The sequence below is a fragment of the Crinia signifera genome, chromosome 7 (genome assembly GCF_055691185.1).
Source record: "Crinia signifera chromosome 7, ASM5569118v1, whole genome shotgun sequence".
In the NCBI taxonomy this organism is placed as follows: Eukaryota; Metazoa; Chordata; class Amphibia; order Anura; family Myobatrachidae; genus Crinia; species Crinia signifera.
In genome coordinates, this window is record NC_139223.1 from 124,636,991 (window position 1) to 124,654,594 (window position 17,604).

General features: G+C 42.3%; 1 protein-coding gene across 1 annotated transcript in view; it reads right to left on the bottom strand.

Annotated features, from left to right (window-relative positions):
• Window positions 1-719: 719 nt before the first annotated feature.
• The window catches only part of LOC146020529 (sterol 26-hydroxylase, mitochondrial-like), a 74,840-nt gene continuing 57,955 nt past the window's right edge, over window positions 720-17,604 (bottom strand). The window contains exons 7-9 of the mRNA XM_083153725.1: window positions 16,575-16,656; window positions 14,467-14,667; window positions 720-960 (exon numbers count right to left, since the gene is read on the bottom strand). Coding sequence (XP_083009851.1) covers window positions 838-960; window positions 14,467-14,667; window positions 16,575-16,656 — 406 coding nt within the window. The 3' untranslated portion in view covers window positions 720-837. The remainder of the gene's footprint in view (window positions 961-14,466; window positions 14,668-16,574; window positions 16,657-17,604) is intronic.

Below are 17,604 nucleotides of genomic sequence, written 5' to 3' on the forward strand. Positions count from 1 at the left end.
ATGAATAGTGGTCCCCCGTATTTTGAGAGCCAGCACAGCACCAGGCCCAACCAGCCAGCAGGGTAATGGCACAGACGGGGGACACTTATGTTATAAGTCCGGCGGCCAAACTATTAACCCCCTGACTAGTCAGCCCGGGCAGGTACCCTGGGGGAGTGGGGACCACCCCAATAAAGGGGTCCCCCCTTCCAGAATTATCCCTGCCCAGGCTGATCTTTGTGTAAAAAATAGAATTATTAACTATTGGGTTCTGCTGTGGAACTATGACTCCCAGCAAGTCCCCCGCATACTGGGACTTAGAGAACCAGCATGCGGGGCATTACTGGGCATGCTGGTACTCTTAGTTCCACAGCAGAACCAATAGCCCAATAAAGAGAAACAAACACCTAAAAATAAAATTTAATTCCATACGTAGTCCATTTATACTGATTCTTACCTACCTTGACACGAAGAATTGGTCCCCTTCTCCAGTAGAATAGCCATTTGTGGTACCTGTGGAAGGAAATTATACTTACAAGCTCCTCTGGTGTGGATCGCCTCCTCTTCTTTCAAAAGTAGCATCCACGCGAACAAAAATATAAGAAAACACCAGTACCCGGCACCAAATGGATCAAGGAACACCAAGTGTGATTTTATCTTAACCCCCCCAGCCAAAATCGTTCTGACGCCCCTTTTGTTCACATAAAGTTGTTTGTTACTTGAGTCTGAAACCCAAAATATAAATTGATGACATTGTAAACTTTAATTTGTACAGTTATACATATAATACATTCTGTGAATCGTAATGTCTGCCGAGTACTGATAGTAATAAAGTGTCCATAGTTGACTTTCTAATCCTTAAACTGACTTTCTATCTATAAAGCGCAGGTTGATGGGTTTGCTTGGTGTAAGGACGATTCGAGCAATGGATTTCACATCTCCAAGCTTAGAGTCTGGTTTTATCTCAAACATCTTGATCATCTGCCGGAAAGAGCAAAGTGCGAGAGAGAATTAACCTTCCGTTATTAACCTAGTGCAATATACAGTATTACTGAAATCAGTGGATGTACTGAATCAATTACAATCATATTACTTACAACAATAAATACCTCAGGGTTGCCAACCCTCCCGGAATGGCCGGGAGGATCCTGAAAATCGGATCCCCCTCCCGGTCCCCCGGAAAGGGGGGCAACCCTCCCGGATTCCGGCTGTCCCCTTCCCCCCTCATGTACCTTGTGGTGGCGGAAGCGTTAAATTGCCGCGATCTGCGGCATTTCGGTGGAAGGGGGCGGGGATAAATATGCAAATCGTGCATATTTAGCCCCGCCCCTCATCGGAGACCCGCGTATTGCAGTATTTGCATTACTGAGGGCAGGAACTGATGATGTCTCCATCAGGCCCCGCCCCCAGAAGTGATGTTGACAGTCTCCTCTCCGGGGTTCTACTCTTCTATGAGGTGAAGTACCACCAGTAACCACTAGAGGCCACTCCACTGACCAAATAACTCCTTTGGGCCAAATGTAATAGGGTGAGAGTTTCAGAAAGTGAGAGATTTTGGGAGGGTTTCCCCATGTTTTTTAAAGGAGCAATCAATTACACTGCTAAACCAGGTTGATTTTGCCATGTAATTGATTGCTGCTTTAAAAAACATGGGAAAACTCTCCCAAAATCTCTCACTTTCTGAAACTCTCACCCTATTACATTTGGCCCTTTGTGTTCTAAAAGATGTCATAACAGAAAGTGAAAGCAATTTTTACAGGAACACTGATCTATTTCAAACTTCCTGGATATGGAGAGAAGGAGGTGTGAAGACAGAGATCGGAGGTAGGAGCAGATAGGTACTTGGGTAGGGTGGAGAGTATGTGGGCTAAAACTGTCACAGCTCAAAGTGAAAGTAAAAATTGTCACAGCTCAAAGTGAAAGTACATTGCAGAAGCCATCATTTTGATGGGCTTTTAACTAGTCAATTGATAAAAAAGAAAAAGTGTTTTGTAGATCAGTAAATCAATCTGTACAATGAAGCCTGTATTATGGATAATATAGTACTAATCTCTCTAATTTTTTTTTTAAATACGGTACATATTTAAAAATAAAAATGCTATGTAATTGTGGGTTTTCATAGGTGGGGGTACATAAAGGTCTGACAAATTCAGAAGGACCTTTTACAGATCTGTGCTCCCACATATACATGGAAGTAATCTATTCTTTTTTTTAATAAGCTATACTATTCACATACATAATGCAGCATTAGAGTTTAGAACTCTGACTGCAGTGGTGCACAAGGGGAAGGGGGAATCCACCCTGGAGGGCAAAATTCATTTTAGAGACTGACACAACTGTCCATTTAAACGCAATCTAGGGAGTTCCAATCTGAAAAGATCTCTTTAGATTGTGGAGCATGGAGCTGCAATTCCTCTATGTCCTCACAAGTGCTGTGGCCAGGGACTGGCTGGCCACTTTCAGTCTGGGGGAAAACACAAGCAAGTGCTCCTGGTTTTTCTTCTAGCACACATATCCTACTGCCAGGGCCGGACTGGGACCAGAAATCGGCCCTGGCATATTAAACACGCAGGCCCACCTAAAGTAGGCGGGACCCTTGCGCGGCAAAAAGGGGGCATGCTCTCATGGAAACACACAAACACACACGTATACCAGGACTCAGCCACATACAAATAGAACACATGTATAAGCATTACACAGTCAGATGCATGCACGCGTCATTCATACCCACTTATCTAAAAATAAAGACTTTTTATTTATTTGAAGAGGAAGGCCTATTTATAACTAACTCTTAATAAAAGGTCCCTTCCTCTAAACTAAGGTGGCGATGAGAAGAATGGTTAAAATATGGACAAAAATGTATGCAAAAAATTATATAATTATATTATATAACCCTGATGGCCAAGGATTGACCATCTGCCACTATCCTTGGCCACCTTAAAATTAAGGATCGGCCTTCTGCCACTATCCTTTTTAAACAAGAAAATAACACCAATATTAAATTCAATCTACTAATGGGCCAACTGCCCCACAATGGTCAGGGATCAACCATCTGCCACTATCTCTGACCATGACCCAGGGGGGGGGATGCTCTAACATCCGCTCCCCAGCTCCGCCGCACATCGCCGCGTTAAGAGCTGTCCTTTGCGATAGTCAGAGGGTCCCATGGGGACCCGGCAGCTCTCCCCTCCCTCCCTTACCCGGTGCTGCTGCTGCTGCGCCGGGCTCTCCTCCTCCCTGCACCCGGAAGAGGATCGGCGGAGGGTTGTGGTAGAAGCCCATTGGCTTCTATGGGGCATCGCCAGATTTTTCTGGCGATGCCCCCTGCCTGCGGGGGATGCTTACAGCATCCCAAAATGCGGTAAAAACCCTGATAGCTTTGTTTTTACCGCATTTTTAGCTTAGAGAATCTCCCCCCCAATCGGTAATGGCAGAGCTGATTACTCCACCCCAATAATTGGGCCAACTACCCGTCAATGGTCAGGGATCGACCATCTGTCATTATCCCTGACCATGGCACAAATGGCAAAGCTGATTACTCTGCCGCCTACGGGAATAATAATTGGGCCAACTACCCCATTCATATAATTACGACAGTCAATCATAAAGTGCTGCGTGGACCCACCTGGACCGGTGATGCCCACCTTCGTGAGCTGATATACATGCCTAGCCACTTATATGACTAAACTGTCCTTCAACCAATATTTTAAATATAAGCAAAACATATAACCATTCTGAACCGGCCACCAATAAAGCCGACACAAAGATTCCAATGTAAAAAACCCAACCACTTAGCGTGGGAGGGTGGGCAACGAATCTGACTGAAAAGAGATGGAACCTTCTAGATCATAGGCATATATCATATGTAGAGCCACTCCCCTGATATTCCATCAACCAATCAAATCAGTACTCCCTTCACACAACGTTCCTCCCCTTAAAAGCTCAACCCCCACATGCCAGTGTATATGATTCCTTGTTACATGCTCATGCTGGTAAGCTTATGTTGCTTCGGATAAAGTAGTTATCCTCTGCAATCTTACACACAGCCACAAATGCACATAAACCAACATTTGTACACACAGCCACACTTACACATACATGTTTACACATAGCTACACACATGCCCATACACACACACACACACACACACACACACACACACTTGTGTATACACATAGATACACAAGTGGCTGTATCAACACAGCCACATGTGCACATACACCCACATTTGTACACACAGCCACACACATATATATATATATATATATATATATACACATAGCTACACACATGCCTATATACACACAACACACAAACGTGTATACACACATGCATATGTACACACAGCCACATATGTCCATATTAGTCTAAATATGAAAAAAGCCCCATATGCACATAAACACAGGAACTGCCCTCCTCTCACATATGAGACCTTGGTCCAGTCAGAAGGACAGAGAGGGCTGGGGAAGTGGAGAGCTGGACGAGCTGCAGGTCTGTCAGGAGGCAGGGGCATTGCCTGAAACTGCAACAAGCCCCGCCTCCTCCTCACACTGAGTCCGGGATTCCAGAGCAGCACGATTCTACACTCCCCTCTCCCGCTCAGTTGCGTCATGACGCAGCAGCGTCATGACGCAACTATGCAAAGTGCCCATTTGAGCTGGAAAAATTTGGCCCACCTGGTCATCGGCCCTTTTGGCATTTGCCAGAAGTGCCAGATGGCCAGTCTGGCCCTGCCTACCGCCCTATTCCAGTGAAAACTTTGGTGCATCCCGTCGGAAGCCGCTCACCATCAAATGGTTTTCCCTTCTGGACACAGTGCTGAGTAAGCCAGGACTGAGTCCGTGTTGCTTTGGCCATGGGGTGAAGGAGGCTGCTGATGATGTCAGCGGCCATCCATCCCAGTGGCCATGGAACACCTGTGTTTAATGGGGCACGCCCAGAAAATGCATGGTTGCCGCTCCCTAATGCCCGCAGGATGTCAATCATCCTGTGAGCATCCAAAAATACATGAGCGGCTTGCGCATATGCACAGCATACCGTGCACATGCGCAGTTATTCTATAATCACACGTGCTGAAATTGCAGCTGTGAGATCGGGTCTGAATCAGGCCCTATGCCACCCAGTAATTTTCCATATTCACATTACGCAACATCCAGTGCTCCTTTTTCACATGAATTCCCCCCGCCCCCCCAAAAATAGGCATAGGTCATGTCCCTTTACACATAAGTCATGCCCCTGTAAGTATAGGTCATGCCTCTTTTCACATATGCAAATCCCCTGTAAGATCAGTAATGGCACTCACCACCTCCTGTGTCATGGCTAGTGGGCTGGCTTGCTGTCTGTTGAGGGATGCAGTGCACTGGTGAGCGCTGATGCTCCTCATCTGTCTTCTCTCCCCCGCGGCCACTCCCATAATGCCAAGTGTGATGCCGACGCACCCAGTACTGGCATTCTGGGAGACTAGGTTTCCCAAGGGCCCGGAGAAGAAGGGACAGCGCCACTATTAGCTGGCGTGCGGCACGGCGCTGGCGGGGTGATTGTGGCTGCAGACCACAGACGATCACCCTGCTCTGCTTGCCTGCTGCTGCTGCCTGCTATAATACAGAGCCGGCCCTAGGCTTCCGAGCCGCATGGAGCTGGCGGGGTGATTGTGGCAACTGACCCTGCTTGCTTGCCGCTGCCTTCTGTAATCTGGAGCCAGCCCCAGTGCTGCATATATGTACTGGCCAGGGAGGAGTGGCTTCAGGGGGAAGGGGTGTGGCCACAAAATAATACCAATTTATATTACAGAGCACAGTTGTCTCCAATATTCTAATTACGGCAATAGAGTTCCACATACATAAATGCCCCCCCAGTGCAGGTGCATAAATGCCCCCAAAGTGCAGGTACATAAATGCCCCCAAAGTGCAGGTGCATAAATGCCCCCACAGTGCAGGTACATAAATGGCCCTCACATAGTAGGTACTCCGTGAACAGAATACACTCTTCCCAGTATACTGTTTCCTAGGTGGCGGGTCCAGCGATGTGGGTGCTGCAGCCACAAATTAGCAAGTTAATATGGCGGCCCAGCAGCAGGACTCGGGCCTGTGGGTGCTCATCAATTTCCGTGGGTGCTCGGGCCCTCGAGCACCCACAGAATCGATACCTATGACTGGTATGTCTTTGTCTGTGTATGAAAGTCATGCTTCTTTTGAAAACTACTGTAGAGTGATGGGAGTTACAGCAGGATGTGCCATCGAGGGGGTGGGTCACATTGCATCAAAAAACGAGCCTAGCTCCACATGTGGGTGAGTCTATTATTAAATGCATGTTGTTGCAAGATATTTTTATATAACATTAGTAACAATATATTTGGGGATATTTTGCAAGTATTGAAAATATTGCTGCCTGCAATTTCGGGTTTCTCGTTTGCAACTATATATTTGCTGTGATATTTCTTGTCTTCTCACTCAGCACAATATACATGATTAATGTGATGCCTGCACAATGATTTCCAAATGCAATTCGACCTTGTGTGAATTTATCCTTAAGCATATCATTATGTAATAAAGGTGTAATAAATGTTATTTTTTGAGACTGACAACCAAGAAGAGGTAAAACATTACAGTTAGTATCCCACCAACACATCTCAACACATTTGTTCCCTATTGGTTACAAGGAGGCTATAAGGGTAGAGAGATTATTCCTCTCTCTCACTCACACTGAAGAAACCAACAGGTGAAACGGTCTGTCTGGAGTCTCTGCTGTGCACGTCAGGGCCCCTCTCTTCACCCTATCTCACTCCTGCCTTGGAATACTATCATCAGGTACACCTTGTTAATTAACTTTTCTTTTTTTCTGGTCACCCGACTAAGGCCAAATGGCCCTCTGGTGGCTAGTTCAATAATTACATCTTCAAATAAAAACTATTTTTTTTTCTTGGGTGATACAGGGTGAGAGGGATATCACCCACTCCCCACCAATATTCTATTAATATGTGGGAGGCAGCAGCATATTCCCTCAATATATCTGTCACCCAATATCTAACACACCCATTTACCTATGCTCGCCTTCTGGATACTCTCATCCTACTGGAACCTACACCAACAAAATTCCTGCAATTGTAGGCCTACAAACAGGAACCAAGGTGTGGGAGACTAGGAAAGCAGATATCATAGGCCACCATACACACAGTGAATAATTGAGCCATGCTCACTTCCCCATCAACGCCCACCTATAGGACAACCTCTAATCCAAGGTGAAGCGCTGGGGAAGAAGCAGCTGCCTCACACACTGGTAGGTGACCTGCCACAGCTTTCTTATTCTCTAACCAAGGTGCATACCTCCCAACTCCTAGCACCTTTGAAGTGGGACCCTCATGCGGCGTAGCTGGGCCACGCCCCCTTTTACACCCGCTGCTTCTCTGAATAGACACTGTGCGCATGTGCACAGCGTCTATTGTGTCAGGCTGGGGGGACTCCCAACTGCCCCCCCTCTGCTGCGGGACACTGCCGGCCCCGGGCGGGGGGCAGGACCGTCCCAAAAAAACAGGACGGTCCCGCCAAAAACGGGACTATTGGGAGGTATGCAAGGTGTACATACCAGTACACACCAGCAAGACCTATAATCCTATCAGCTGACCATATACTAGTACTTAATTGTTTACTTATTACCATTCTTTAGTATGTGACAAAGTTTCCAAGAAGTCAATGTTAAACATTTTTAATTTTAATAGAGGGTGACTCACTGCACGTCAAATATCAGCAGATACAATATTGGATTCATATCCTTCGGAAATCCTGTATTTGATTTATTGACGTGCTTACTGTATATTCATATTTTCACAGGCTTTCAATGATGTTGGCATTTAACTTAACTGCCATTACTAATTGAGGGGAAAGTGTCATATATATATGTATATATATATATATATATATATATATATATATATATATAACAAGAGAAAAAAGAGGAGCGCACAGGTGAGCAAGATTGTAACAGTGTTTACTGAAAAAAGTGCAGGCTCACATACATAGCAGAAAACAGTAGTCGGCATATGCGGGAATCACCGTCAGTTCACCGTTGGATAGCGCGGACCCCAGAGGACATCCAGAAGACCGGCAAGATGGACACAGCGGCGACGGCGGCGTTCTCAGCACACGGACTCAAGACGGGCAGGTACCACAGGTGAGAGTCTGATACGTCGGGTGACCACGCCCCAACGCGTTTCGTCACTGATGACTTCGTCAGGAGGCGTGTCTAAGGTACGTATGGTAGGGCTTTTTATATACGCCGGCTCAATCAATACAAAGCAAACAGCTGATACTAATTGCACATAATATTCATGCAAACACAGAGAGACAGAGTAAAAACATGTAGTTTTAACAGTATCCAAACTGGCAGCAAAAATATACGCCCCAGTAGGAGTTACATACATATCATTGTACAGAAATATAATTTAATAATAAATATACAATATGAATAATATACAAAAATACAAAATACATAATTATAAAGACAATTAAAAAGCTTTTTATGATTAAAAATACACACAATGTATGTCCTCTGGGGTCCGCGCTATCCAACGGTGAACTGACGGTGATTCCCGCATATGCCGACTACTGTTTTCTGCTATGTATGTGAGCCTGCACTTTTTTCAGTAAACACTGTTACAATCTTGCTCACCTGTGCGCTCCTCTTTTTTCTCTTGTTGCATGTGTTCATACTGAGGCCGTGACAAAGCCTCGAAGAGTGAGCTGCATTACTCATTGAAGACAGGTTCCACTACTATAAGTATCATTTTGCGCATTTCCTATTGTATTTGTATTCCCTGTTGTCTTTTTTGGATTTGCTGCATGTGTTATATGTTTATTATTAACCTATTATAGGTAATTTTACAATTTGCTATTTGTATCTGATACTGTCGACCATTAAGGTGGTTTGGTAGTTTTTATGGAGAGACATTCTAAACGTCTGGAAGATTGTCATAGACGTTTTAATAATGTGTTTGAGACCAGTCACAGGATCATTGACGTGCCCGGTACTCAAAGCACTAATGACTTGGATGATCTATGTGCTCAGATAGAGAAACTTAATATTAAGGAAATGAAAATCAATTGGGAAATCACAACCCTGGAGAATTATATTCAAGCCAAAAGAATCCCTAGAGGTTTGCGGCTTACCAAACACCCTACGTTTGGAAATGATAAAAAAGATTTTTCTGATAGCTGGTTTGGTATTTTGGATGATTGCTCTGTACAATTAATGAAATTGATTATTAGAGAAAGAAAAAATGAAATTGCTTTGATTGGTAAAGATATAGATGCATTGGAGATTAAACTCAATCCTGTAAAAGAGCTGAAAGAATTTAAAGAACTAGTCGCCCTTAGTGACCTTAGATTTAAAAAAATTGAAGATGATATTGTGGACATTAAGGTCAGAAAATTCAAACGTGACCTTAATGACTACAAAGAGGGTAATATACATAAATGGCCACAAAATAGGATTTCTAAGTCTGAGAATCAGATGAGATTTAATACCCAAAATCGCCAACAAGATAATGGTTGGCAAAGAGTGCAATATAAAAATAGAAATAGAAATAGGAATTGGACCCGGTACCCCGACTCCCCCCACCAGTCTGAACGTTCAGAGATTCACACACAAAATCGCTTTCAAGTATTTAATACCCCTAATAGAAACAGACAGGAGGTTTTTCAAGATCGCCCTCAATGGAGGAACTACAAGAGAGGCGAAACAGGGACGGAGAACAGCCCCAATGTTTCACAAAAAAGAAAGCAGGAGGTTGTAGACGTGGGAAAAGAGGGGGAAAGAGGACAAAAGCAAAGGAGATACAACCCATGAAAAATATCGGTGTATTTAATTTGTCTAACCATATACTTACTAAAGATGAAAACGATGTACTTAGTAAAGGATTGTCATTTGCTCCCCAGAAAGGTCCTGATCCTTTCGAATTGTTTATAGACGCAAATAAATTTGTGCGCACTCTTACACTCAAACGCCATTTTGCCAAAATAAATAAAAATGATGATATTGTGGACCCTGATGATTCTCAGGTAACCATTATTAATAAATTAAAACCTAAATCTAATTTTTACCCAATTGAGTCCCGTGGCAGCAACGTCGAGACTTTCTTTAATTTGATTAAAAAGGACTTTGATAAATTATGCGAAAATAATAATGGTTCTAAATATAGGGATAATCTGAAAAGTAATGAGAGATCCGCTATAAGAAAATTGGAGGAGAACCCCAGCATTGTTATAAAATCGGCTGACAAGGGGGGTGGGATAGTTATCCTTAACCGCGATGATTATCTTGAGGAAGCCTATCGGCTCCTTAATGATTCTACCACCTACCGCAGGTTGGAGGCTGATCCCACCCCTCTTGTCACTGATAAAATTAAAACCCTTATGAAATTTGGCATTGATAACGGTTTCCTCACCATTAGTGAGTCTAAATATATTATAAACGATAATCCACCTATGGCATTATTTTATTACATGCCAAAAATACATAAAAGACTGATCAAACCCCCTGGACGTCCTATCGTTGCTGGGATTAAATCGGCCACTTCATCTTTATCAGAATATATCGATTTGCATATACAAAAATACGTGATAAAATTAAGCTCTTATACTAAGGACTCTACCCAGATCCTCATGATGTTGGAGGGTCTCGAGTGGAAACATACTTATAGATGGTGCACCATAGATGTAGAGGCGCTTTATACCTCTATTCCACATGAGGGTGGCCTCCAGGCTATCAAATATTACCTTGATAAAGATACCTCTATTAATGAGGGTTTTTGTGCATTTATCCTAGACAGTATTGAACTAGTGATGAGCAATAATACCTTTGTCTTCCAAAATGAATATTATGTCCAGTTATGCGGGGTTGCAATGGGGACTCCTTATGCTCCCAGCCTCGCTAATTTATATTTAGGACAATGGGAAGAGTGTAATACAGAGATTAACCTAACCTATAAGAAAAACATCATTCGATATAATCGTTACATAGATGATATCATCATCGTGTGGGACGGTGATGAAAATATTTTTAATGACTTTGTGAGAGATATTAACATTAACAATTATAATCTTAGGTTTACTTCCAAAACCAATAAATATAAAATTGAGTTCCTCGATCTGCTACTTGACACTACTGAATGGTCTGAAGATAATAAAATGATAGAGACCAGTACATATATAAAGCAAGTTGATAGTAACAGCTATGTCCATTATAATAGTTGTCATCTTAAAAAATGGATCAATAATATACCTTATTCCCAGTTTATACGTGTGCGCAGAAATTGTGCGAATGTAGCTAAATTTGAGGAACAAGCTGACATATATAGCAAAAGGTTTTGTGAGAAAGAGTATCCTTGCGAACTCGTTCGTAGTTGTAAGGAAAAAGCACTCAAAAGAGACAGAAAGGATTTACTTAAATATAAAGTAAAAACTAGTGACCAAAGATCTATGGTCCCTTTTGTCACGAAATTTAATAGTGACAACAATAAGATCAGACAAATCCTGACCCAACATTGGGATGTACTTTTATTAGATCCTATCTTAAAGCCTCTTTTGCCTACAAAACCACAGGTTATATTTAAGAAAGCCTCCTCTTTAAAGAATACATTAGCTCCTAGTATGTTGAGAGATGTTGAAGATCATAAAGAAGGCTGGTTGAAAACCCCTAATGGCTTTTTTCCCTGTAATAAATGCAAGGTGTGTAAGTTTGCTGACAAAGAGAGGTCCACCTATTGGAATGCTGAACATACTAAATCCTTTAAAATTAAAAGTAGGATGTCATGCCTGACCACACACGTGATTTATATGCTTATGTGTAGATGTGGTAAAAAATATATAGGCAAGACAAAAAGGGTTTTAAAATTGCGTATTTTGGAACATACCAGGAGCATTACCAATAAAGTGCTTTCACACAGTGTCCCGAGACACTTTGCTACATGCTGTTCTTCAGATCTTCAACACTTCTCCTTTAAGGCATTAGAACACATCAGCCTAGATGAAAGAGGTGGCGATATCTTGATGAAACTCAGTAAAAGGGAGACATTCTGGATATATACCCTTAATACCATGTCCCCTATGGGTTTGAATGAGGGGGTTGACATTGTGCCTTTTCTGCACTAAGGGCTATTAGTTTGGATCTCTTGTACTGGTCACGTGTTGTTGTTGGGTTGCGGCCCCTTCACGGTACCTATAGTGCTGAGGTCCCGACACTGGGTCTGTGCAGTTCAGTGTTCACCTACCTCATTTATCATTGCTTTTTTGCTTTTTATTGTCAGTATCATCTTTAGTGTTACTTGCTATATGTTCATATCTCTCTTTTCAAAGTTATTGTATTTGCTGCTATGTGACGTTTAATAATATTGAAAGAGTCACGTGATACTAATATTTGTATCTTTTGTCATTTATTTTTCTCCAATAGAGTTTGCCTCTTATCTCCGCTATTAGTAATCATCCGGTCATTCTTAATATGCATTTTTTGTATTTTATGTAGAATCCACACCTAATGGTGTGTGTATTTTTAATCATAAAAAGCTTTTTAATTGTCTTTATAATTATGTATTTTGTATTTTTGTATATTATTCATATTGTATATTTATTATTAAATTATATTTCTGTACAATGATATGTATGTAACTCCTACTGGGGCGTATATTTTTGCTGCCAGTTTGGATACTGTTAAAACTACATGTTTTTACTCTGTCTCTCTGTGTTTGCATGAATATTATGTGCAATTAGTATCAGCTGTTTGCTTTGTATTGATTGAGCCGGCGTATATAAAAAGCCCTACCATACGTACCTTAGACACGCCTCCTGACGAAGTCATCAGTGACGAAACGCGTTGGGGCGTGGTCACCCGACGTATCAGACTCTCACCTGTGGTACCTGCCCGTCTTGAGTCCGTGTGCTGAGAACGCCGCCGTCGCCGCTGTGTCCATCTTGCCGGTCTTCTGGATGTCCTCTGGGGTCCGCGCTATCCAACGGTGAACTGACGGTGATTCCCGCATATGCCGACTACTGTTTTCTGCTATGTATGTGAGCCTGCACTTTTTTCAGTAAACACTGTTACAATCTTGCTCACCTGTGCGCTCCTCTTTTTTCTCTTGTTGCATGTGTTCATACTGAGGCCGTGACAAAGCCTCGAAGAGTGAGCTGCATTACTCATTGAAGACAGGTTCCACTACTATAAGTATCATTTTGCGCATTTCCTATTGTATTTGTATATATATATATATATATATATATATATATATAGGAGAATGGGGCAACAGGGCGGCACTCCAAGGAAGAATTTAATCTGGTGCAAGGTCCATAAGAGAAATGCAAATACACTTACCCCCCCAGGGTGAAGGAGTTCAGACCAGCACTCAGTTGTGAAGTGAAGAAAACGGAGGTTTATTTCATGTACATCAGAAACAAGCAGCAGCTGTCCCGACAGCTGTTTTTGTAAGTGTATTTATATATACAGCGGCAGCGGCACTCACAGGAATTTCAAAAGTTGTATTAAAAAAACGTGACCAAACCAACGTTTCGGGGACTAGCCCCTTTGTCAAGGTGCAGGTAGAACTACCTAGGCTGGTCCCCGAAACGTTGGTTTGGTCACGTTTTTTTAATACAACTTTTGAAATTCCTGTGAGTGCCGCTGTCTGTTTATGCACTACTACACTTCTGATCCAGAAGGCACCAAGGTAAATGCACTGATGAGCTGGAGTGCAGGGCCGCATATACACGTCTGTCTATATATATATATATATATATATATATATATATATATATATAAACCAACCTTTCTCCATACTGTGTATGTTACGTTTATGAATTTATAAGTGTGTTCTACTGTCTGGAACAGTTTTCCAGCTTTTTTAACGCATATCGAATAATAGTTAAATTTTATATACCTAGAGTGCCCCCAGAAAAAGAGAGTGCTTTTCTTTTCCTCTTTCAAGTTTCTACATATACAGTATAGACTCTCAGGGGAGCACCGCTATGTGAGTCAGTGTCCTCTAATACTCTTAAGCTTGGACGATTATTATTGTGGTATCTATTTATGCATTATACCTAACAGCTAGTGCACAGCTTTTCCCACTCTCCCCCCTTCCCTGTTACTCAATATATATATATATATTGCCTGCTCAGTTATACTCAGGACTGCCATCAGAAATTGTGGTGCCCAGGAATGATAAAATAGGCAGGAGCACCTTTCCCCTTCTTGAGCCCCTGGCTTTCCTGGTGTGCCCTCCGGTGTCTGCAGCACTGACTGCACTAGGCAACCCCTACATTGCTTCATGGGAAATGTGAACTTTGTTTATGACATATTATACTTGAAAGACTCCAGTCCTGGGCCCCCTTTTCAGTCTAGGCCCAGGACTGGAATCCCTGCAGTCCCCCACAATGGTCACCCTCGTTACACTATAAATGACAATGCCGGGGTGACATTAATCCCCTCTTAGAGCAGCATAAAACTAACCTGAGATAGTGCTAGGTGCATCTCCAGCTCAGCGATCCGCTTACCAGCACAGGCTCGCACCCCATACCCAAAGGGAATAGAACTAAATGGATGATGGGTCATTCCCTTGTCCCGTACCCATCGTTGAGGAAAAAACTTTTCTGGATCTGAGAAATTAGCTTCATCTCTGGCAATGGCATAATGACTTAAAACGAAGAGTGTCTGCAAGAAGAGATAATACAGGTTGAGTATCCCTTATCCAAATATCCGTTATCCAAATTATTCCGAAAACCATACATTCCGGAAAGTGAACTAAAACATTGTTCTTGCTAAAAGTACTGCAGGGTACATCTGTAACAGCACTACTGAGGACATGATATGTAACTGGCACTACAGGGGACATCTATAACAGCACTACTGGGGACATGATATGTAACTGGCACTACTGGGGACACCTGTAACAGCACTACTGAGGACATGATATGTAACTGTCACTACTGGGAACATCTATAACAGCACTACTGTGGACATGATATGTAACTGGCACTACTGGGGACATCTGTAACAGCACTACTGTGGACATGATATGTAACTGGCACTACTGGGGACATCTATAACAGCACTACTGAGGACATGATATGTAACTGGCACTACTGAGGACATATGTAACAGCACAACAGAGGACATGATATGTAACTGGCACTACAGAGGACATGATATGTAACTGGCACTACTGTTGACATGGTACGTAACTGGCACTACTGGGGACATCTATGACAGCACTACAGAGGATATGATATGTAACTGGCACTAAATATGTGCAAGAAAATGATTGCTTGCCTTTTAAATTCAGTACCTGAGATAGTACACAAACTTTGAATCATGTTTTGGAACCTTGTTTTATGCACAAATAAAATATATTTGTGTGTATTTCATGTGGTTGATGTGTTTGTACAACATAAATGCAAGATACCTCAAGATACATCATTAAAATATAAAAATATTCTGAAATACGGAATAATCCAAAATTCTTCTGGTCCCGAGCATTTTGGATAAAGGATACTCAGCCTGTACATTAATGAGAGGACTCAATCTCTTTAAGTGTGTGTATAATTAGTGCAAATGTATACACACCCTAAAGCAGGGGTTGCCAAACCTGTCCTCAAGATCTACCAACGGTGCATGTTTTCCCGGCAACCTGTGGATCTATAGTAGGAATGAATGCAGCAGGTTTTAAAATGTGACAGTTAGTAATAGTTAGTTAGACTACAGCTGTGCACCAGCTAGGTAACCTGGAAAACGTGGACTGTTGGTAGATCTCGAGGACCGGTTTGGCCACCCCTGCCCTAAAGGAAACATATGTGCATGAATCTAAAATAATAATCAATAAATAAATTGTATAGATTTCAGAGCCTTTCATAACAAAGAACACACAGCACTAACATACCATTTAAAAAAAGGAAGTTTAATTTAAAATAGAACATTCAATGCTAATGGTTGTTAACAGTCCAAAAATACTTTTACATGGGATATTCCTGAAATGTTTAAGTTTTCTTTGAAATGCACTGTATGCTGGTTTGCCATCATTGCAAGACGTTGATAATTTTGTATACAGTATGTAAATCATGGGTCCTCAAACTGCGGCCCTCCAGATGTTGTGAAACTACAAATCCCAGCATGCCTTGCCACAGTTTTAACACTCCCTTATAGCAAAACTGTGGCTAGGCATGCTGGGATTTGTAGTTTCACAACATCTGGAGGGCCGCAGTTTGAGGACCCATGATGTAAATGGACACACAGAGAAAAGTGGGTCCAAGTGAGCGTTGTGTGACCTTGCCCTGTACTGGATGTCCCCCTGCAGACTACCGCTGGAGGCAGTCTGTGACCAGCTCTGAATCAGGCCCTTTGTGTATGCCTTCGCAAACAAGATATAACATGCACTGTAGGAACAAATATGAAAGTCTGGGAATTGCTACGCAAGTCAGATCATCTAAGTGTGTCATGGTATAAAAAAATATTATTGGGACAATTCTGTAGATTCATTTTTGCCCAAACAGCCCACACAAATTATAGATCATGTTATTATACATTCATTTCCCTCACAACTTAATCCAGTTTGTAAAACTTACATTTTTGGGGAATTTATAATTGCCAATTGTCACCTCATGCTCATGGACAATTCTTGCATTGGTCGGTATAACAGGATACAGTCTGCAAATAGGTGTAAAAGAACAGGGCCTTTGTCATACTATTAGGTCAACATTTAAATTCTCTCTACAAAAAGAGAAATACAAATATGTAAGATAAAACCCTTTACTGTAAAATGCTGACTTTGTTGTTCCTTCATTTGCACAATGGCACCTACATGCATACTTACCCAGTCTACTGGATTATCTGCAATACTCCTAAAATGTGAGGAATCTTCCTGCTCTCCTTGAAGAGTAACTAAGGGATAGATGTATGAACGGAAGCAGTGACACCGGAGAAGTGAGCCAGTGGATAAGTGGCCCATGGCAACCAATCAGCACTGAAGTAACATTTATAATTTGCATTATATAAATTTATACAGAGCAGCTGATTGGTTGCATGGGCCACTCCTCTGGCTCACTTCTCCTCCGCTATCACTGCTTCCTTCATCTACCCCTCAGCCTCTTGCATTATACCCACTTATCCAGTGTAATGGGTGGACACTGGACAGGTGTCTTGAGAACATGATTTCTAAAGAATTACCTCATCATAGCTCCAACCCCCCATATATCATGGCATTGCACTTTCAGGGCCACTATCCACTATCACTTGTCCCTCCCCTTCAGGATCTTCTGGAGTGGAGCATATAAAAGTCGGCAAGTATGCATAGTCTATATAAGGTAACAAATCCATTACTTGAGCCCATGTAATATAGGTATATGCCGCATTTTCCATTTGTCTCATGTCACAAGTTTAGGATCTTTCATTTACAGTAGCTGCTCTCTGTGGATAGCTAGGCAAGCTTCAGTCAGGACCATTATACTGGCAGCACAGAAATGACATTAGCTGATGTCCCTAGTGCTTAAACAATCAGGGTCAGATGCACTAAGCTTCAAAAGTGATAAAATGGAGAGTGATTAACAGCCAGCCAATCAGCTCCTGCCTGACATTTTTCAAATGCAGCCCATGACA